General features: G+C 38.1%; 1 protein-coding gene across 1 annotated transcript; it reads left to right on the top strand.

Annotated features, from left to right (window-relative positions):
- The first annotated feature begins 7,502 nt into the window (after window positions 1-7,502).
- On the top strand, window positions 7,503-8,597 carry LOC139147025 (uncharacterized). Its single transcript, XM_070717876.1, has one exon. It carries the CDS (start codon window positions 7,503-7,505, stop codon window positions 8,595-8,597), a length of 1,095 nt encoding a protein of 364 aa, XP_070573977.1.
- The last annotated feature ends 15,534 nt before the right edge of the window (window positions 8,598-24,131 follow it).

Raw genomic sequence — 24,131 nt, forward strand, 5'->3', positions numbered from 1 at the left:
TCGCACAGAGTGACCTTGATTCATGCTACTAAGAAGAGGTTTCTGCTTCTATAGATTCACATTCAAAATTTCCGCTCCAAAGGCAATATAATTCTGTTTTTAAATAATCTCGTTCAAAAATGCCGCCGTCGGCTGCAGCCCTAGAGACCATCGAATGCTTGTCTACCCCCAAGGGTGCATCACAGCAAGTTTTTTTGCAGCCTTTCTTGAAGCAATTTTTTTCTTCCCTTCTGCAGAGACTATTTTCCCAGCATTTGGCCGGCAATAGTTTTGTTTTCGTAAATCCTCCAAATCAAATGGGCCACCCCATATACGTAACAGGTGAAAGGGGTACACATAGTGTGTGAGTAGGGATGGATATTGCAGGGACTGTAACGGCTAGCTGCTCCTGAAGAATATTATTTTAAACTTGTTAGGCAAATTTGTGTTTGCTATGCTTTCAGAGACGGTCGCCAATACAATTTCAAGTTCTCCTTATTCAGTATTTTTTCGATACCGCCCCGGCATACCCTCAAACTTTCTTGCAAATCTCCAAAGGTCAATTCTCTAGCCCTCTAGAGGAGTAGAGGTGTTTGTCAACAGACTTTCATCCGCCTTCAAATGAACCAGATTTAGTTGATAGTTTTTTTCTCGATTTTGGCGTTGTGTAGAGTAGCATCGTCACTGATTAATGGCACTAAGATGAGTGTTTTTTTAATCATATAAAATCGTATGCCAAGTGCACTACAAAACAAATCAGCAATGTGCCGTCTTTCAAATTGTTTTGTCAATAACTTTGACAAAGCTTTGAGTTTCCAACTCATACATAAAAACCATTGGTAGGAAACTTTTAAACTGTAACAGTGTCTTGAAAAATTCCAACTTTCCATTAAACAACAGCAGAACTTGCAATTGCTTGTCATCCCCCTTTTGCTATAAACCACTTGGTCACATAATAACTGGTGACCTGACCATCATCACCAACAGTAAACTTCGGAAACTCTTTCAATATGGCCCAAAATATCGAATGCCACAAAATATTAATCGGAAATTTAATTTCAGAATTATCATTGATGCCACCGAAAAATATGCAAGACAGTGGGCTGCAGTTGAGGAAGTTGATGTGGAATGCCTCTCTGACTGGCTGAGCAAAGTCAGAGATAAATTAAAATCACGTATTTCACATTTCCGTTCTCACAGTAAAGATGTAAATACTTCCTCAGTATTAGATGACCCATCGGTCAAAGCATGCCTTGATGCTTTACACAACGAATATGTTGTAGTTCCTGCAGACAAAGCTTCAAACAACATTATCTTCGTCTGTAGGAATAATAATATCCAGTGTATAATAGATGAATTAAACCTTCATTCAGATAAGAGTAATACAACCTACACTCTTTCCTCTCTCACTGATGAAGACATTTTTTCAAACCATTCATCTGTGCTCAATGAATTTGGCATTCCTTTGAAAGAGAAGGACAAAAAAAAACTGCCTATATTGTATTGGATACCTAAACTGCACAAGAACCCTTACAAACAACGTTTTATTGCAGGATCAAGCAATTGCACTACCAAACATCTGTCACAATTATTGACTATAATTTTAACAACCATCAAAAATGGTCTTTTTCGATATTGTGACAAAGTGTATGAAACAAGTGGGTTGAATCAAATGTGGATACTAAAAATTCGAAGGAATTGTTGCTTGATTTAAAAGTCAAGAAAAACAAGTCCAGTTCATTCAGAACATTTGACCTTTCCACATTATACACCACAATTCCCCACGATAAACTTAAAACAAGGCTGTCATCTCTTGTTAAACAAGCTTTCCTGCATAAAAATGGCAGTAGAAGGTACCAATACATTACCATCAAACATAGGACAGGTTATTTCAGTAACAACATCGATGCCCAGCACAAATACACAGATGAAGAAATCATTAAAATGCTTAATTTATTAATCGACAACATATTTGTTAAGTTTGGCGGTATGACATTTCAACAATCTATCGGCATACCGATGGGTACGAATTGTGCACCCCTTCTTGCAGACTTATTTCTGTATTCATATGAAGCAGAGTTCCTACACTCTCTCAACAAAGCAGGGTCTACAAAACTTGCAAGGCGTTTTAACAACATGCACAGATATATCGATGATCTGATTAGTCTAGACAATCCAGACATATCAAATTACTTACATCATATTTACCCTGATGAGTTGGATATAAAAGAAACAACAGAGGGTAGGAACTCTGCTTCATATCTTGATCTGTTCCTACAAGTGGGTACTAATAGGCTACACACGAAGCTGTATGACAAAAGGGATGATTTCGATTTTGAAATCATAAATTATCCCCACTTGTCAAGTAATATTCCATCTGCACCTGCTTATGGTGTGTACGTGTCTCAACTTCTCAGGTATTGTAGGGCTTGTGATTCCTACACTGTTTTTCAACTGAGACACAGCTCATTGGCATCAAAATTACTGAGACAAGGATACACAACAAAAAGACTCGTTAGGACTTTCAAAAAGTTCTACGGTCGATATGACGACATTGTGGCAAAATATGACACCTCGGTCACTCAAATGATTAACGACAGCATTCCCGGCTTTGACTTATTACAGTGATTCATATCCTGTATCTTTTCATACAATATTTAGACAATTTTGGGACCAATCCTGACGGGTGTAGCATGCTAGCAGGGTACGCTTACCCATTCCGGACACCTGGTACCACCACTAATTATCAGTGGTTCAGGATGGTCCTACTTAAATTTGTAAATCACAATTGTCCCATGGACCTGGTAATACATTACTTTGAATGGAAATGATTATTGGACCAGTTTAATGTCATATTCGAACTGCTCACTCAGCATGTGTTGTGCCTACAGCTTAAAACATTTACAGCTGAATATTAATATCGACTAGTGCAGATATGATGAAGATTATCGCCATTAAAACATGACTGAAAGGCCTAGTGTACGACATTAACTAGGATCGCTTTTCTCTGATATTCGCTACAATGTTGCTATCCAAATGTGACAATCTATTGGGAGACTCCCTAGCACGCGGGTAGAATTTAACGGTGTTCATTTCTGTTTTTTCCGATTTTGATTCTGAATTTCAAAAACTACTTTGAAATTCGAGATTATAATGACAAAACCAAATTCGAAAATTGCTTCGAATTCTGACTGGTGAGTACAAAAACATGCAATATCTGAATTGAAACTAACCCCAAAACATTAAACTACACCAAAAAACGAATTTCAGGAAATAGCCACGGACCCCCCTGCCCTTCCAGTTTTACGTTTCCGTGGTATATATGAGTACTGGATGCCGTTCGATTCATGTCTTACCTATATTTGAAGGGTCTTCTGGTTATTAATTGTGCTCTGTGCACTGGGAGGACTGCTGTTCCAGGCTAGCACCTTGATTATGTCTTTTACTGATCGACCGATAAATGTCAACATTAAGATTGAAGAGCCGAAGGAAAGGCCGGATTTCCCTGCCATCACCATATGCAACAACAACATGTTTAGGTAAGAGTACGTTTTTTATAAATCATGAAAATATCGTGAAAGGAGAATGCAAAACGTTTTAGTATATGTCATAATTTAACGCTATAGCGCATGAAGGACGACTAGAAATGGTTGACAACTCGCTGACGGCGCAATGACATTATTCCTAAAGTACTTAAAAAGTTTAAACGCGGAACTGTTATTGAAAACCTCTTGGACTCTGCAAGGAATAACGAATTTTTGGCTTGTGCATGTGAAAAACACAATTCCCTATTATTTTTCTTCGTTCATCACGGAAAATACTACTACTCGTGACGTAATGACCGTGTCTTCGACTCGTTGTGACACTGTCATAACGTCACTCGTATTTTCCTTCGTTGAACGAAGAAAAATATTAGGGAATAATATCTAAGTATACTACTAATAGTTTCAAAAAGTATCTACATCATGGGCACGCCAGGTAGGCATTGTAAATATTTTAGTGTCAGGCAAACTGCCTGGGGCATATTCTACATTAACGTTGTGACCATTATTATTGACTTGTCATATAATACAGAGGTGGCAGCGACCTTGTGTATGTAAAGATATAAATGATACTTTATGTGGATCTCGCAAATGTAACGTTTTCTTTGTCGCCAGTGTTTGCTTCATCTTCTCCAATTGACATGAAATGGTAAAGTGATGGACAGGTGAAATTAATATCACTGTTTCTGCGTCGTGGGAATGTAAATTTGATGAAGGAAAACAAATGGCTATAGTCAGATCCCCAAGCACAAAACCGATAAATTTGATCACAAGAATGGTTCATGGGTGGTTGATTAGCCTTTTCAAAGCCTACTGAATCAGGATCTGCAAGCTGCCACCCTGGCACCCTTTGGCATTTTGAAATATTCACGATTACCGTCAAGATGGCCTGCAAGACATGAGAAAGGCCAAATCTCAGTTTCATGAGATACTGTGCAGAGTGGTTTTGCTTTCTTTTGCCCGTTATTTCATTTTATTGGCTGACATATAAAACCCTTAATCTGCATGAAAATCAAAGATGGCCGTATTTCAATCAACATAGCAGCTATACGGTTCATTTTGTGTCTTTGGATAGGTTTAAGGTTCAGGAATCGGTAACTTTTCTTATATGTAGGATTTTTGATAGCGAGTATGTGTGTGCGAGTGCTTCATATACTCTACAGGGTGTAACAACTTGTAACAACTCAGCTCGGTTATTAAACCACTCGTTTTAAGGGTGGGGATTTGGTTTTGACTGTGATGCCTTCACCAGGTGACAGGGTGCTGCACGTTGAAAATTTTAATCCGATCAAAAATCTACTGGACTATATGAACTGTGTAATCACCCTGGCCATTAAATTCAAAAATTGATGCCAAAATTCTAAAATAGTCAGCAAAACAGTTAATAGTCCAGTCAACTGAGCAACTATGCGGAAGACTTTGGTTTATTTGTACAGGTTTGCGGGGTCAAGGAATTGTCTTTTGTTATTATGAACTGAAAGATCAACCATGAATATCCTACAAGGGCGTTAAAAATCTAATAGCTGCAAAATAGTTGCCATAAAACGTCAAATAACTACCGAGTTGGATTTTAATGTACCGAACATTTTTTGAGACCTATTTTGGTGTCTTGGTCATGTTTTATGTGTCAACGAATCTGTATCTCTTGCAATGTGAACTGTAAAGATCTTCCATGAAGAGAAAAAAATAATATCAATTGTCGCAAAAGAGTTACAACAACCACAAAACTAAAGCCTTATCTTAACTCAGTGAGTATTTTTGAGACCTACTTTTAGTGACTTTTTCAGATTTCATTCTCAAACAAATTTGTATCTCTTGTCATCTGAAATGTACAATCTTTTGTAAATATCAGAAATGGAGACAAAATATCCTCGTTTGTGGCCGAAAAAAGTTACCACAGTAGATATGTAACCTGCTCGTAACCTTGTGGGCGTCTTTTAAAATGATTGCAGTGTCTTTTGTCCGGTGTGATAGGTCGAGGAATTCACCTGTCCCGATATGTGAACTCCATTTACAACGAGACCCCTCGAATGGCTGTTGTGTTGCAGCATGTATCATGTGAAACTTTAGTTCATTGAGTTTCTTTTTAGTGAATCGTATTTTAATGGTATTTGACCAGATTATAGATGCAATGAATTTCTTTCCTCTTCAGCTGACATTTGACATTTACGATCCAAACTGTCAGAAATATTAGTCAATTCACATCACAAAAACCTCCTTAAGATATAACTGTGCATTTCTCCTGAAATGGCAGTAGCGCCCTCAAGTGTCAGCCATTCGAAGTAATAAGGGAAAGGTCTGAACATGCGCATTGTACTACCTTCTCCTAAATGGCTGCAGCTCGAGTGGCTGTAGCTCGAGTGGCTGCTTCATCTTCGAGCTCTGCAATATTGACAAAATTTACAGTAAAGTCATGTCGGAGTCAGATCAATTTCGTGCAAACGAGGCCAGAAAAACCTCCAGCACAACCAGAGAATCCTTTCAAACCCTGTTTCAAACGGGTACAGGGAGTGGATCGGATGCAACTAGAGTGGTATTGACTACTGATCCGACACCAGGTCGCAACAAAGTTTCACCTGAAAAACCTGACAGACAGGTTACACAAAATAAGCGTACAAATGAAAAAAAGGGTGAGTCCTATGAAAATAATGATACATCGGACAGCGAATCGATGAATTCGGGCTCTAGCAGTTCTGATTCTGGCAGTTTATCAGGGAGCTCACAGTCTTCAGACTCAAACAATGATGTCACAGACTAGGCAACGTACGCTATGGTTGATCCAGAAGCAGATAAAACTGCCTGGAGTTTACCACCAAACTTGCAATCGTACGTCTACAAAAACTTCACAATGTACGTGAAAGACAAGACTTTAAAAGAAAGTCTGATGGATTTCCATCAAATTCCTGACTCTACTTTACTCGAGGACCCAAAGTTGATAGTTACATTGATACCATCTTCCAAGCAAAAGGCTACAGTGTCGAAAAAGGAATCGATAACTGCATGTGTAAGATTCAACAAAAACTGTTGAATACCCAGGGTACCCTTATCTCAGTTATGGCATACTATGCACTCTATCAAAAGTGGTGATGCAGAACAATCACTAGATTTGGATGATACTGTGGATTTACTGGACAAAACAGTGGTGCTGGTTGGAGAAACCAATGTAGCAATAAACTATCACAGGCAAACCTCAGTGCCCGTTAAACTAACCAAAGATGTCAAGCGAGCTAAAGATGTCATGAAAAAGAACAGTGACTGTCTGCAAAAATCAGGCAGAGGCCTTTTTGGAGATAAATTTGAAAGGGTCAATTTAAAACTGGCAAAATCTAGAAAGAGAGCAAGGGAACTTGCGGATGAATTGGGCACCAACCCAACCAGAAAACGTAAGCAGGTGGTATTCAGCAAAAGAAGTGGTGGGAAACGCACCAGTTATGGACACCAGCCCTTTCGAGGTGGGCCCCCAAAGGGTAAATGGTCCTCTGGGGGCTGCCATGGTCAGAGGAAATCAAATGTCTGTAAAGGACAACATGACAGGTGGGTTGAAACCACATACAAACAAAGCATCTTTAAAACTAAAAGGTCCAAGTACCCAAAAGATGCCTGTGGAACCATCTACAACAACTTAAAAACACATCCCAGTGAAGTGTCAAAACAAAATTCACCCAGAAATAGACAGATTATATTTGTCAGAAAATATGGTATATCAAAACCTACCATCAGCAGGTCGCCTGAGCGCATACATAAAAAATTGGCAAAAACTGACAAGAGATCCAAATATCCTTTCGATTGTTGAAGGGTATTGTGTAGAGTATTCTACAGCCCCACATCAGGCAAGACCGCCCTTAGATCCCAAATTTCCAGAAAACAAAGCAAGATTAATAGACGGAGGGGTAAAAAAGATGTTGGAAAAGGGGGTAATAAGAGAGTCTCTCTTTCAGGAAGGGGATTTTCAGAGTCACATTTTCCTTGTCCCAAAGAAGGATGGGGTCATCGCCCAGTGATCAACCTGAAACCATTAAACCAGTTCATACCCTACGAGCATTTCAAGATGGAAGGCTTGCACATGCTGAAGGATCTCCTGAGAGAAGGAGACTGGATATGCAAGGTGGATCTGAAGGATGCTTACTTAAGTATACCGGTCAGTCAGACACATCAAAATACCTCAAATTCCAATGGAGACAGAAAATGTATCAGTTTCTGTGTCTCACATTTGGTCTAGCATCTGCACCACGGATTTTCACGAAACTTATGAAACCAGTCATAGCTATTTTGCGACGTCTTGGAATCAGGTTGATCATTTATCTAGACGACATACGTCTCATGAATCAATCAAAAGAACTATTGCTCCAGGATAGAGACACTCTCCTGTTTCTTCTCCAACAATTAGGGTTTGGAATAAACTGGAAGAAATCCTTCCTCACCCCATCTCAGGAGATAGAGTTTCTAGGCTTTCTCATCAACTCAGTGACAATGAGAATGATGCTGCCAGAAAACAAAATCACACAGTTAGTCGACCATTGCATGGAACTCTCTCACAAAGCTCAGATAACGGTCAGGGAACTTGCAAAAGTGATAGGCAAGATGACAGCATCAATGGCAGCAATATTCCCAGCACTATTACATTGCAGATACCTTCAGATGACAAAAACAAGGTCACTGATTCACAACCAGTCATACGAGAGCCTAGTAACCCTTCCCCAAGAGTGCAGGGAGGAACTCCAGTGGTGGTGTCACCACCTAAAAGAGTTCAATAGGCGAACAATCATTTGCCCATACCCAGACTTGATAATAACTTCGGATGCTTCGAAAAGGGGTGGGGCACATAGTCAGGATATGCAAACTGGGGGTGCTTGGACAGCACAGGAGACAACAATTCATATCAATATCCTAGAACTCCTAGCTGCCTTTTTGGCCCTTCAAACCTTCAAGGGGAAACAAAATCTGACTGTGTTGATGAAAATAGACAACTGCACAGCAGTAGCCTACATCAACAAAATGGGAGGAACGAAATCCAAATCACTGGTCACATTAGCAAAAGAAATGTGGAATTATTGCCTATTCAACAAATTACTCTGATTGCAGAGCACTTACCAGGGGTAGAGAATGTTTTGGCAGACTGGGAGTCCAGAAATGTCGACGACCCCAGCAATTGGCAACTAGATCCTACAGTGTTCAGACAAATTCACAAATTAATGGGACCTCTTGATGTCGACCTTTTTGCTTCATGGCTGAACCACCAACTGGACAAGTACATTTCGTGGAAACCAGACCCAGGAGCATTGGCATTCAATGAAATGCAAATCTCCTGGATCAGCTTGAACGGGTATGCGTTCCCCCCATTTTCCCTGATAGGGAGATGTCTAGCCAAAGTGAGGAAGGAGGAGACAACTATTGTCATAGTGACACCAGTATGGCATACACAGCCGTGGTTGCCACTGATTATGGAAATGTCTGCAGATCTCCCTGTTCTCCTTCCAACTTACCAGACACTCCTAGTCTCACCAACACACCAACCACATCCATTACTAGCAGGAAGCAATCTGAAATTAGCGGCATGGAGGGTTTCAGGCAATCTCTCATTACATAGGGAATTTCAGCAGAAACTGCCCAACTTATGTTAAATGCATGGAGAAAGAGAACATCAGCATCTTACAACTCCTCCTGGAGAAAGTGGAGTGGTTGGTGGAGTGAAAGTCAAATTGATCCTTTTTCGGCATCTTTGGCAAATATCTGAGATTTCATGATTTATCTGTTCATCAGTGGATATCAATATAGGTCTATTAATACATACAGATCTACCTTATTAGCCTTTAACCCAACTATTGATGGATATAGGGTAGGTCAACACCCCAAGCTAAAAGAACAATGCCTTTTGGATGGTAAGGCCATAAAAGTGGAAATAAAAAAAATACGGCGGTGCTGCACTAGTGGCGACGTGGTGGACACTTGCTCCTGTGTTTTGCGTGTTTTTCTGTTCGTCCTTGGTGTGTTTACCTCACTGGACGTTGCCTACACATAAGTTAGATGTCTACTATGTATTAGAACGTTTCTAAGTTGTTTGTTGTACTCCTGGTTGTGCTGCTTGGACTCTCTCATCTTGGTTATACAGTGTGTGCCGTACGAAATACCGGCCATGATGGATTTACCACCTACAAAGGGAATTTCTACTGAGTCTATGCCAGCCATCTGAACAGTTGTCGTCATTTACAATGAATGACTCCTTCCCAGCAGAAATTATACCAGCCTCTCAAAATGTACATAATGCGAAATTTGTGCGGAAGAAGAACGGGATTCGGAAAAGGAAGAGGGGTAAGAAAGGTGGTGTTAGACAGAGGTTAAAAAGGAGAAAAAGTTGCCGAACACCACTTCGAACTGTTGTGTTAGCAAACGTTGGGTCTCTTCGCTCAAAAACTTACGAGCTTCAAGCTAATGTAAAATGTATGCATGAATACAGAAAAGCTTCTCTTCTTTTGTTCACTCAGACTTGGTTAAATTCAGACAGTTGTGATCAAGATCTTTTTATTGAAGGGTTCGGGACTCCTTTTCATCTGGACAGAAATGAAAAAACTACAGGAAAACTACACGGTGGCGGTGTATGTTTTTATGTGAATAAGCAATTTTGTAACACAGTGATTGTCCGTGAAGCATTTTGTACAGCTGACATTGAACTTCTGTTGATTTCCTTGTGTTCATTTTACATGCAAAGGGAATTTCCTCAGCTGTTTTTCACTGTGGTGTACATCCACCCCCGCGCTAATGCATCAAGATCCATTGAACATATCAAAAATAATATTCAGAAATTGGAATCTATTACCCCAGACGCTCCAAAATTCATTCTCGGTGATTTCAACCATTGTGCACATGACAGAATTCTGAAATCATACCATCAGTATATCATCTGTCCGACACGCCTGAATAGAACAATTGATTTGTGTTTTTGCACAGTTCCAGGTGCGTACAAATCAATACCGCTTCGTTCTATTGAGATCACAATGCAATTCTCCTTGCATCAATTTACAAACCAGTCGTACAGCGTGTTGAAAGCATAGTGAAACGTGTCAAGAACTGGACTGCAGATAGTACAATTAGCTTACAGGGATACATTGAATGTACAGACTGGCAGGTATTTTATGAATCTAGCAAGGACTTGTAGATGCTATATCTTTGTATATTTCCTTCTGTGTTGACTCTATCATATTAAATAATTCAAAATTTTCCCAAATAACAAGCCATGGGTTACTAAAGACCTTAAGTCTGTCCTTAATAAGAAAAAAGGGTGTTTTTCCTGGGTAGTCAGATAGAAAATAAACAAGTAAACAAGGAGGTTAAGGCAGCCATTAGGCAAGCGAAATTGACATATAAGAGTAAAATTAAATCCACATTTGAACAGTGTAATTTTCGCAAAGCCTGGCAGGGTATCAAGAAGATGGCAGCGGTCAATACTGCCACAGAACGTAATCACTCAATTGTTAGTCTTGTTGGTGAAACGGGACTGACCTTACCGAACGTTTTCAACGACTTCTTTACTCGTTTTGAGTCACATGATTTCTCAGCTGAGGTAAATAGTATAAAAGCTTCTTTGCAGTTGGAAAACAACATAATTATCAGTAAGAATCGAGTGGCTAAGTCGTTGAGAACGATCAATGTGAGGAAATATCCAGGTCCTAATGGTATGTGTGGCAGAACGCTTAAATTGTGTGCCGATCAACTGAGCAGCGTACTTCAACATCTATTTCAACTTTCACTAAATAATATTTCTATTCCGGTCTTATGGAAAACGTCAACAGTTAGTCAATTCCCAAACGCAACAATCCAAAGCAGCAAAACAATTTCCGTCCTGTTGCCCTCACTTCTCTTGTGATGAAAAATTTGAGAAAAGAATCAAACATTTTATTCTATTCAAGACTGAAAATATGTTGGATCCTCTTCAATTTGCATATAGAACTGGAAAGGGTGTTGAAGATGCCAAACTTTTTATTTTCAATGAGTTGTATAAACATCTTGGGAAACCTGGTGCCCATGCTAGAATTCTTTTTGCAGATTTTTCATCTGCCTTTAATACGATACAGCCCCATATTCTTGCAAACAAACTTATCTCGAAGTTTAGACTCGACAGTCAGTTGATATTATGGGTTATTGAATTTCTAACTAACAGATCTCAGCGTGTGCTTGTTAATGGCCGGCTGTCTGATTCTTTACAAACATCTACCGGTTCTCTGCAGGGTTGTGTTTTGTCTCCTCTGCTCTATATCCTCTATACAGATGACTGTAGAAATAACTACGAAGGTCGCCACATTGTAAAATTTGCAGATGACTCGGCTCTTCTCTCGCTTCATGTAGAGCCTGATGAACAACATGGTCCCGTCCTAGACGATTTGTTAATTGGTGTGACAATTCATACCTTAATCTGAACGTAGTCAAAACCAAGGAAATCGTTTTTTACTTCAGGAGACAAAAACACAAACCTGTGGAGAACATTATTCATGATCAGGAAGTTGATATTGTTCGTAATTACACATATCTTGGCTCGATTTTTGATGATAAATTGAGGTTGGATGCGAATTCTGAAGCGATTTTAAAGAAGTGGAAACAATGAATGTATTTTTTTCGGAAATTGGAATCCTTTTCAGTCAACAAAACAATTTTATCTCTCTTTTATAAGTCTTTTATCGAAAGCATCATAACTTTCTCATTTATCTGCTGGTTCCAGAACTTAAGTTTAAAACACAAGAATTCCACTTTAAGTTCGAAGATCATTGGCGCACCACCGAGGAGCATTTTGTCATTTTACAAGCCACAGTGTATGAGGAAAGCATGTTCGATTTTAAATTCATCAGAACATATTTTACATTCAGAATTCCAACTGCTTCCTTCGGGAAGACGTTTTAAGTGTCCGGTTTGTCTTGCTCAAGAATTCCTTTATTCCTACCGCTGTGCGGTTTTTAAATGATGTATCTTAACGGTCGTTGTGTGTTGTCACTATTTTTTAGTTTTAGTCTTGTTTTGTTGTTTTATTGTGATATTTTGTGTGTTGTCCGCCAATCTGAATTGCCCTTAAGGGATGAATATTGTTGAATTGATTGATTGACTTGATAATAACTATATTTGTTATAAAAAGTGGAAAAATTGCCTAAAACTACAGAGCAATTTAAAAAACAACAACCAAGCATACCCACTTGTAGACATGTTTGGAAGTCGGCAATGAATGAAGATCCTCCTGATATGGCTCCAAGTTATTAATGTGTGGACAAAAACATCAACCAAACAAATGAATTTTAATCAGTAACAGTGCTAAGTCATGTTCAACCTACTCCCCTGGAAATCCTGAAACTCGTCCATTTGGGCTTGCGGAGGATACATGTGCGCAACTGCTTAACTAGCACGCACCATTTCCTGCAAGTGTAACAGGATAGTTAGCTATATATAAATAGACAAATTAGGCCGATGAGTGCACATATTGTGGGACAATTCTTGGAGTTAAGCTGGCATTTAGCATTTCTCTACATATTTTAGGTAAGCCTGGTTTAAGAACAATATCAAACCGATTTGTCCTCTTAATTCTTTGGTAGATTTTTAGCCTAACACCAAACTCATCAAAATAGTTCTCAAAGGTGCTTGATTTTTATGGCAATCGTATTGGTAACAATATTGTAATTTTGCGTCAATTTTTGGATCTTAATGAATGGTTTTACAGTTGTATGACGAAAGATAAAATTAATCGACTTCTGAATCCTGACCGAAGCCACAAAAATCAGTCTTGAAGATGCACTTCAAGTTAAGAGATGCCTTGCTATTTCTTGTGGCAACCATGTAGGCCGTCATGTTGGATTTGGACGGTTCATATAAAAAGGATACAAATTATCTGAAACCCCCCCCCAAAAAAAACCTGTTCAAATGCTGCAAAATCGGTCGCATAGCTGCTCAGCTGATTAGGATATGACTCGTCATAGTGGCCATCTATACTGTAGTTTCCATTTTGAATATTTATGGTCGATTTTACAATTAGTCTTGACCTCTAAAACCCACCCAAAGACACCAAAATCAGTTGTACAGCTTCTCAATTGATTGATATATGGCTCGATATACACTGAAAGCGCCGTTCTTGCAGCTATCTGGGAATTTTGTATATGTTTTCAAACTTTATGGCTAATTTTACGGTTCATATAACAAAAGATTGTTCCTTGACCCCTAAAACCTGTTAAAAGGCACCGAAGGGAGTAACTTAAATGCTAATTTGATTGAAATACGACTTGATGTATATTGAAACAGCCGGTTTGGTGGCCATGTAGGATTTTTATACAAATTGAGTATTGCATATATCGGTCAATGAAAAATTGCTTAACTAATTTCTCTGACACAAAACATCAAAATCACACTCAAAGAATTTCAGTGATCAGGGTGTAACCTTTTGCATTTCTTCACGGCCGTGTAATGAATATTTAAAATGATGACGTGAGCTGCCACAGTGTCATCATGCAGATCCCAATTTAGTAGGCTTTGAAGAAACAAAAACTACAAAGATCCATTCTGGGTTTAGGATTTTAGCTTCGATCAAAAATTGGTGTTTTGGTACTAGACTTGGATGGTGTTTATAAGAATTACACATATATAATATATATATATATATTATATATATATATATATATATATATATATATATATATATATATATATAAACACATATTTATTTATTTATAAAGATTCATATTAAAAGGATATGTATACACCCTCACATATGCGTGGATGAATGAACGGATTGTTGGAGGGAGGGACAATGTGGATGAATGAACGGATTGTTGGAGGGAGGGACAATACTTGGTCTTTAGAGCAGGGACCAATATTTGGTCTTTAGGGGAGCACGAAGGTAGAGGGCTCTATATGTTTGCGCTCGTTGATAACGGCGGGTTTCATCTTTTATTGGTGCTTTTGCGTCTACTAGGTAGATAAATTTCACATAATTGACCGTAAGATAGTATCGGCAAAAATCTCCTGTTGTAAACAGAAATTGTACTTGCTGAACAGGAATTCTCGGTTTTGAGATGTTTGCGTAGATGCTCGTGCTTTACCTGCACCAGTCATTAGCAAAGAGTACACTATTTAATTGTTCGTGCTATGAAACCAGGTCCTTAACGCTTGCTGAACCATGAGGGAGAAATTTTGGATCACATAATGGTCAATATCAAACAAATACGAAATCTTTAGCATCATAAGTTAACCAAAGATTAGATGTGTGTATAATTAATGAGGCGAGGAAAATTATTTAATAGAATCCCTCCACTATGTCGCCCACACGACTAACTACCAGATACACGATATACCTGAAAGTTGCAAGTCATTTGGATCAACAATGTTAAGAAGCCCCAGCAGTCTAGAAAGCAGAACAAAAATAATTATCAGTACACTTTCGAAAGGGTTTTGATGATTCTCTTGAAAACGACGGCAACAACAGCAACAAATACATTACACTTGCCGTAGTTTGTATGATGTTTTTATTCGCCGCAGATTAAACAACGTAAGAAATCTCATAGGAGAACTCTCATTGTCCTTTGAGTATTTTTCTTATCTGTATGCGATATTTTCATCGAATGGTGAGGCGATATCGGAGTTTAACGACGTTCGGGTTCCCGAAGAATTGAATTACGGCGAAGGCCAGACTCAGCTCACTTTCATGGAGGAAAGTGCCCATCATGTCGAAGACATCGTAAGGAGGTAATCCACTTTTTCTACGGTTTAAAAATTGCCATATATACATCGATTGTGTTTCATCACAAGCGATCACGATAACATTATTAAGATAAAGACGCTTTATCAATGTTGGAATGTCTTGATTGTCTCTCTACATTAATTTCAGCCACTTTGTAAATAAGTTTTAAGATTTGTTATCATAAAATGGAACAAAATACAGCCTTTCATACCATACGATAATCTCTTCTTCTGGTTCTTCTTCATTTGCATGTTAGATGTTCGTTTGGTGGCTTGCCTTGCGGAACGGAGAACTTCACAAAAGTAATAACAAACTATGGAATATGTTACACGTTTAACTCTAATGAGCAAGGGTATCTTAATAAAGTTCGAAATGCGGGTAGGTACCAACCATCATCATTTTACATTGTCTTACTTTCACAGTTGGAAAAGCGATTAGTTTCCTGAAAGTTCGGTACAGTGGTAAATCAGCGCTGAATTAAAAGAGCACAGGTGGCAATTTCAAAGTTGTACGTAATAATTAATGTGTCAAAATAAAGGTAAATACAAAGAAGTTAAGGTCAGGTTGTTGTAACGAAAATATCTACTTTGGCAGGAAAGACGTGCTTCGATCGCTTTATCCGGAGAGTTTGAAAAGATGGAAACATGTTGCTTATTAATAAAATATTTAAGTATTTACAATGGTAATTTGTAACATGCGGAATAGTATGCTAAAATCCCAAATATTCTTGATTTTTTTTTAATGTTAGGCCAGCAATATGGATTGCAGCTTCTTCTCTACGTCAACCAGAAGGAATACTTCGCACCACGCACTAATGTAGGATTCCGTCTGATGGTTCATGGGCAGGACGAAATACCAAACGTCGCCAGTTATGGTCTTTCAATTTCACCGGGAACGGCGTCGACGATTGGATTAAAATCTACATTTGTAAGACATCTATACCCTCTTTCAGCGTTTAATTGTGAAAAGATATAAATGTAAGGTGGTTCTCTTTATCTTTCAAAAGAAGAAAATTGACAAACTTTTAAAGTATGGTCATGAATGTTAATTGTTATCCTTCTGATATTTGTCGTTGTAATGATACGCTTCATGCTTGAGTTGTATCAACGTAACATTTAAAATCATCAATCGCCTCTCCGCACTTCTCACTCTCATCGTTTGAAATTACAGATAACGAGAAATTGGCAACTGTAGCCTTATTTTTCTGCACAGAGTCGTGTTGCTAAATCTGCAATACTATTGAATGTGCAGACTTCCAAAACTCCTCCTGATGGCTCCTGATATAGAGAAGTCTTCGTAAGATCTGATCTTGAACTCGAACACGATCTGTTACCTGTTGTCCACGAACAAGATTAATCACATAATGGTCGTGGCGACTTGACACAAGGACTGAGCTGATCCCCTCTTCTTTGACAAAGTTAAATCAACACTGTGAAATAACTCAAATATCTTAATCAAGTTCAAAGTCGCCCAATCCCTGCTTTTCGTAAACATTGCATTTTACTGATTGCCTCTCTCTAAATACAGGTTTCCAATCTGGGGGCCCCCTACGGTAACTGCGTAGAAAATGTTCAAAATAAGTTAAAGTACTTCGACGGTGCATACTCTTTGTCCAAATGTTGGATGGAGTGTGAGACTGACTATGCAGTAGAACAGTGTGGATGCAGATATCTCTATATGCCAGGTACACAAAACTACAAAATTAATTACCGTGATACAATATTAATCAATACACTTAGGACACATGAATATATTTATACGGAAAATCGTGGTATATTTATAGGGAAATTCGAGCATTAAACAAATCTAATCGAGCATTAGACACGGTATGTTTACTTTAATACATGTAATATGTGGTGACTCTCGAGTAAGCATTGAAGGAAGGTACTCATGCCCGTGCCACTCTGAACTTCAGGTGCTAACGTTAACAATGTCTCCTGATTTAAAGATGTGTTCACAAGATATCTTTTTCTTTACAATATGATGTGTTTAAAAGATTTCAAGCAACACTTGGCGATATTTCTAAAGTGTTTCATTGTCACAAGCATGACTTCTTCAAATGTTATTTTTTAGAATGCATCGGCGTATTCACAAATCGAAAGTAACGTCAATTTGAAAAACATGTCGTGTGTCATCCTTTACTAACCAGTATATTGATTGGTCACGAGTGTACGAATCTTGTCCCAAAGATCGTCTTGTTCGAACTTCTCTTTCGTGTAGTTTTAGAAGGATATTTAAACCGATATTTTTTATATGAGAAGGTACCGACCCCGGTTAACTATTTATTCTTTGAATACTGCAGGAAACTCGACCTATTGTTCCCCGTACGTGCTGCAGAATTGCTATTTCAGTGCGATGGGTAAGCATAACACTCCTTATCATGACTCTTTTGCCAGTTTAATAATAATGAACTTGTTTTCTGATGGCCAAGGTATTTGCTACAGTGTCGCCTAGTCGGTTCACTCTTTCAAACGCTTGTGTGTACATGCCTTGATCATAATCTTTTGAGTGCATTTTGTTCTGATTGGTGCATGCATTGTGTTCTGACTGAAAATACTTCTGATGTGAATTCTCCGGATTAAATTTTTTAATTGAAGTAAGTCGATATTGTTTACACATTTGATTGGTTATATTTTTCCTGTACCAATATCCTGCAGCTGCACCCTTACATTTTATGAAAATTGTCACTTTGGACTACTATCGAAGGTTAATATCATCACGCATTTGACCGATTCAAAAGCTTTATTCTTAGATGATTTCGCTTTGAATGAGGATCCTTGCAAACAATGTGGAGAACGATGTGTGCAGACCAAATACGAGACCAAGCTGTCTTACGATAGCTACCCGTCTTCGATTTATTCTGCCATGTTATCAGTCACAGGAAGATGGCCATGCAATGAAGCACTTGCATTTTATGCAATGTGAGTACCCCTTGTAAAATCATATTTTACAATGGTCATGGTTTAAATTCTGTTAATCAAAAGGTTAGTCGTCATTGGCTAAAGTAAAGTTATTTATGTAAGCATTGTGTTTCCATAAAACGCTTGAAGCTAAATATAGGGCTTTTTCTTTCTCTTTGAAGGGACCATTCATCAAATTATCTGATTGAAATCGCTGCAAACATGAAAAACTTCGTTATGGAGCATTACTACACTGTTGAGGCAAATGGTCAGAATATCTCTGCATTCATACCTTCGCCTGAATTTCACGACATCATAGTTACAGCTCTGACAGAGCGTTTGTTCCCAAAAGTACTTAGAGACCTTAACTTCGACGTTCTCAAGTACTTCCCAACGTTCATTTTCAAGAACGGGACCGATGACGTGGGCTCGGATTTTTACGTCGAAACGAAGGAGACGCTAAAACAGAAGTACATGAATCTCTCGGTATATCCCTGGACCGGTCATAATACAACAATGTGGAACTTGTTTGCATCTGCCAATCACACATCTGACTCCATCCAGTATTTAATCGACACCCTTTTCCAAGACTACTACCTGCCTTTGTTCGATGAAACATTCCTTTACCTGTATTCGGAAGTCAAGTCATGGCGAGATAACAAGACAGAAGAATTTCTTTCTGAAATGACGCCCGACATATGTAGAGCATATATGCAGTAAGTGGGCGTCATTTTGTTCTCTCTTACAAGAGATCATACCAGTGTGCAAAATAACATGTGTGCTGGAAAGTGTATGGTTATGAAAATCATCATCATCATCATCATCATCATCTGTAGCAGCAACAGCAGTATTAGTAGTGGTAGAAGTAGTTGTATGATAATCATCATTATCATCATCATTGAAGGAGCATTTCATCAAATATAACTTAACAAGTAAAGTTCAGTATGTGGCAGGAATAGTTTAAAGAAGAATGAGGGGAACATATTTTGGATAGAAACAGCTATTTTGGTGTAAATGGTAAACATTTATCAAGTCACAAACTTGATACTAATCTGAAATTAAAAATCTCGTCGAAGCTTACGTACATGTAAACCAGCTATGAACTGAAAATGCTCACGTGTTTCATTATATATTGCAGCTGTCTGTAAATTTTAACGTTTGCCACAAGATCAAAATCATGAACAAATATGTAATTAGCTAAAATAAAGATAATACATTTCTTTGACTGTTGTCATTTAGATTTCGAGCATAAAGAAACATAAAATACAGTGTAAATCATGTGAAAACGCCTTCAGCAACTTTCAGTACAATCACTGTAGTTTAGCAATTCATTTACAGGACACTTGTTAATATTTCTCAGTAAAGGCCCGATATCTATCACCTTCATATATGTAGCAAGTGTTATCGGATCTGGTATACTAATTTTGACTAATATTACTAATTACAAAAGGTCATTATATATGCAAATAAGCCGTTAAAGGACCCTTCTAAACGCTTTCAAAGAAGAGTAAGATATCTGTCAGATTAATAGCTGTATCTGTTTCCATCTTGTTTGGTAAACTAATTTTGGAGTCAAATAACTCATTACAAAAATTCATGACATATGCAAATGAGACATTTCTTAGTGTGACGCTGCTGAATGCATCACAGTAGTATCAGACATCTACAATGTCAATATCTGTAGCAACTTTCATCAAATTTGGTGTTACAATTTCATAGGTATATTACCATTATCATATATACAAGATCAATTAATGAACAGAACACTGCTAATTGCTTCACAGAACAATCAGATATCTGTCAGATCAATATCTGTAGCAGGTTTCATCGACTTTCGCACAGTACTTTCAGAGTCAAATCACTAGTAACGTAACTTCATTTGATATGCAAATGAGCTGTTACTTAACTTCTCTCTGCTCACTGCTTCATGGGACAATTAAATTTCTATCAGATCAATATTTGCAGCACGTTTCATCAAATTTAATGCTGTAATTTCGAGTTATATCACGAATTACAAAATTCATTAAATATGCAACCGTATCCTCAATTAACTTTACCCTGCTAAGTTTTTCAAGAGACAATTAGATATCTATTAGATCAGTATCTCTAGCAGGTTTCACTAAATTGGGTGAAATAATTTCAGAGTTATATCACTAATTACAAAGTTCATTGAATATGCAAATGAACCCTTAATTAACTTCAAACTACAAAATGCTTCACAACAACGTCAGATCTGTCGGATTAGTATTTGCAGTAGATGTCATCAAATTTCGTGCAGTTATTCTGGAGTTATATGACTAATTACAAAACTTCATAAAATATGCAAATGAGCTTTATATTAACTTGACACTGCCAAAATGTTTGTCAGTACCATTAGATATTTATCAGATCAATACCTGCATCAGGCATTATTAAATTTTGAAGTTATATCACTAATAACAAAAGTTCATCAAATATGCAAATGGGCAGATAATTGACATGACACTCACAGTGTCATCCTAATGTTCTGAGATTGTCATTAGTGAAAAGTTTCATGAAATTTTGTGCAGTATTTCTTGATATATGTCGACACTCTCCTTACTGTCTCCATAGGAAACCATTAAATTAAAAAATGATATTCTTAACCAGATATGAATTGAAAATGCTCACGTGTTTCAGTATACATTGCATTTTCTGTTAAATTTTAATTTTTACACATATTTGCAACTTCATTGAAAGTGTTATGATCAACATCACAACAATACTCACCACGGATTAATTCTGATGAATTTCAAAATTCGTTAAGTATATAAATATGTCATGAGCTGAAATAAGAATACCGTGTTTCTTCGACTGCTGTCATTGTATCACCACTTTATATAGCAAGTGTAACTGCCTTTGGTCATGTCTTTCAAGCTGATAAACTCGATATGGTGAAATGAAAATGCAAAATATCTTTTCTTTATACGACATAATCGTCTCATCTATATACATAGCAAGTTTCATATACTTGTTTCAGAATCCTTCAAGTCTTATATCCTTAATTGGGAAAGTAAGTTATATATGCAAATTAGTAACTTGCTGATATAAAAATGCTAAACAACTTTCATTAAAGTTCCATTAGCTGTATCTTCTTGCGATTTTTCCGTTAGTTTTGATTGAAATGATCACTGGCTCATGTTGAATAGCATGCCAAATAACAGAGAATCGCATATTATTCGGAACATTACGTGCCCTACAACTAAATAACATGTGATTTTACAACGAAAATTTCAATTTTTGTCCGGACAGAAATACAAACTCTGTTGACACGCGGATTGCAACGTAGGCATTCTTCTGCACCTGCGCGAGCCATTTACAGCAATTTCAAAATAAATATTCATTACTTATGCCCGGCACTTACGTCGTAGTCCATTGTCTGAGCACGTTGCGTAGCCAGATGTCTGGCAATCCACGACGCAATGTTGTTTTGATCCCGCAATAAACGTGAAGTTGTACATCTGGCGTGATCGCGGCGTCACCATATCTGCGTTCTCCCCAGCACGCTGAGCCTGCCAGACGTCAACGAACGAGCTCGGAAGGGCAACACGTTTGAACAAAAATTAGCAGTTTTATGTGGCTATAACATCACTATTCATGTTTGTTTCTTCGTAAAACAACATTTTGCAACAAAAATGAGCCACCAACATGGAATTTTCCGAGGTAAAAATGATCAAAAGTTACAAATAATGGCCCTTTAATAATTTATCATATTTCTTCAATGACCGTATAAGATTTCATCGACTTTGGTCGAGTCAATCAAGATATATCTCTGATTTAAAAGTTCGTTAAATATGCAAAATAGTAAATGGATGTTCTATGGAATAAAAACTGACTGTTGGTAATATTATATCATAGTTTCCACAACATACGTAACAAGTTTCGTCAATTTTGGTCGAGTCAATCCAGATAGATATCGCTAATTAGGAAAGTTTGCTGAATATGCAAATTAGGAATTAGCTAAAATAACCAGATATGAACTGAAAATGCTCACGTGTTTCATTATATATTGCATTTATGTGCAAGTTTGAACCTTTGCTACATGCTTTGCTACATTTAAAGTGTTATGATCAACACAATGAATTTCACCACAGATCAATTCTAAAGGTCATTAAGTATTCAAATATGTAATTAGCTGAAATAAAAATAATTAATTTCTTTGAGTACTGTCATTGTATCACAATATAGCATGTGTAATTACCTTTGGTCAAGTCCTTCAAGCTCTATATGCCAAACCGTGAAAGCTTGTTAGCTATTTATGCAAATTATGAATTAGCTGACATGAAATGCAAAATGACTTTCAATACTGTTATAACCTGGTATAATGATCAATGTACACAGCATGTTTCGCCAAATTTTATCAAGTAAATGCCAGTATATATCCCTAATTTGGAAGGTTCATTAAATATGCATATTGGGAATTGGCCGAAAAAATGTCAAATGACTTTCAATAATCTTGTATCATAGTATCTTTAATGTACATAGCAAGTTTTGCCAACTTTGGTCGAGTCAAAACAGATAAATATCGCTAATAAATGCGGGATATCGGACCGCAGGCGGGCGAAGATTGCATTATAAGCGCGCCAACCCAAACTCACTGCATGGACATCACATTTACGAAATCGAAGTCCAAAGTCAACTACGTCATTGTTAGAATAAGAGAGGTTTTCCATAACACGGGAGCATACCACCACAAATTTTGCACAGATGGCGTTGCACTGGCATTGAAAAAGGGTGCATGGGAGCATGGGAACGCGGGCAGTTTCCCTCGCTATGGGTAGGAAATGCATTGAGCAAGACACACTTCCGGGTTCGCAAAAAAACGAGGATCCCATTTACGGGGCGCTCAAATATAACTATTTGCTGTGATACATAGCAGAGGCGTATATGTTTGTGATGCTGAGAATAACATCAGTAAATAAATGACGGGTTTTAAAAGTTGACGTTTTTTGCGATGAAACAGACTTCTGAAGGTAGCTCGCTTGGGGAACACGTCATCCCGGCCGCTGTCCGCTTTGACCCCAGTAATTCACACTGGTTTTGGTCGGCCCCAGGTACCCAAGTCACTTCGACCCCGTCACACTTTTGCCTACATGTCCACGGAGACGATTCAACATGTTCCACAACAAAGCCAAGACAAAAATTGAAAATATCAATAAAATGGCTTCACAAAGGCTGAAATACACGATACTCGATGAAGTATGAAGTTTATGAAATGAAATCAAAATTGACAACACAAGTGTTTGTCTCGGGTAATACCACTTGTCTACAGACTGTTTTTTCCATACAGTGCAGTATTTGTCAGTGACAAATTAATCTTTGCAATACATTTTTTGCGATGAGCTGGAAATTTGATTAATATCGAGTTAATGTACATAAATATTCCGTTATTTACTGGGACACGTTTATTTTCTCGATCCGCTATCTGCGGACTACGTGCTGAAGTACATTGACTGTTCATGTCAACGATCGTTTCTCCCTCTGCAGAGTTTCTGTATCCCGTTCAACAACGCTGTACCTCGATCACACGATAGTGACGCTATGTAGCTGTGCAGTATTGAAACTTATCATAAAATGGCCACCTCGTCTAACAGTAACACGTATTGTCGTACGGAAAAAAGACTGCAAAAGTAAGACTATGAATCTTCATCAGAATTGAACACATCATGATTGTACACGAGTATCAACCGTGAATGCACGTTGAGCTCGGCAGTTACACAAGCATGGTACGCTACATGCATAGCCCTACGAGTATGGCGACAGTGTCCGGCTTTGGCTACGCCGGGGGCTACGCCGCCTACCGGAGGTGGGAGGCGGCGTAGCCAAAGCCGGACACTCTCGCCATACTCGTAGGGCTAGCTACATGCACTGCCGCGATGCCGATCGTATGCATTCCAAGGCCTATCCCGGAATTTGTTTCACAAACAACCTCAAAGGAGAGCAAACATACTTCTATGGACAATGACGAATACGTTTCTTGGCGAAGCA

This window comes from Ptychodera flava, chromosome 13 (genome assembly GCF_041260155.1).
Source record: "Ptychodera flava strain L36383 chromosome 13, AS_Pfla_20210202, whole genome shotgun sequence".
Lineage (NCBI taxonomy): Eukaryota > Metazoa > Hemichordata > Enteropneusta > Ptychoderidae > Ptychodera > Ptychodera flava.

Bases quoted from the DNA above. Each gene is read 5' to 3' on its own strand.
- LOC139147025 (XM_070717876.1), top strand. From the start codon at position 7,503: ATGGGGTCATCGCCCAGTGATCAACCTGAAACCATTAAACCAGTTCAT.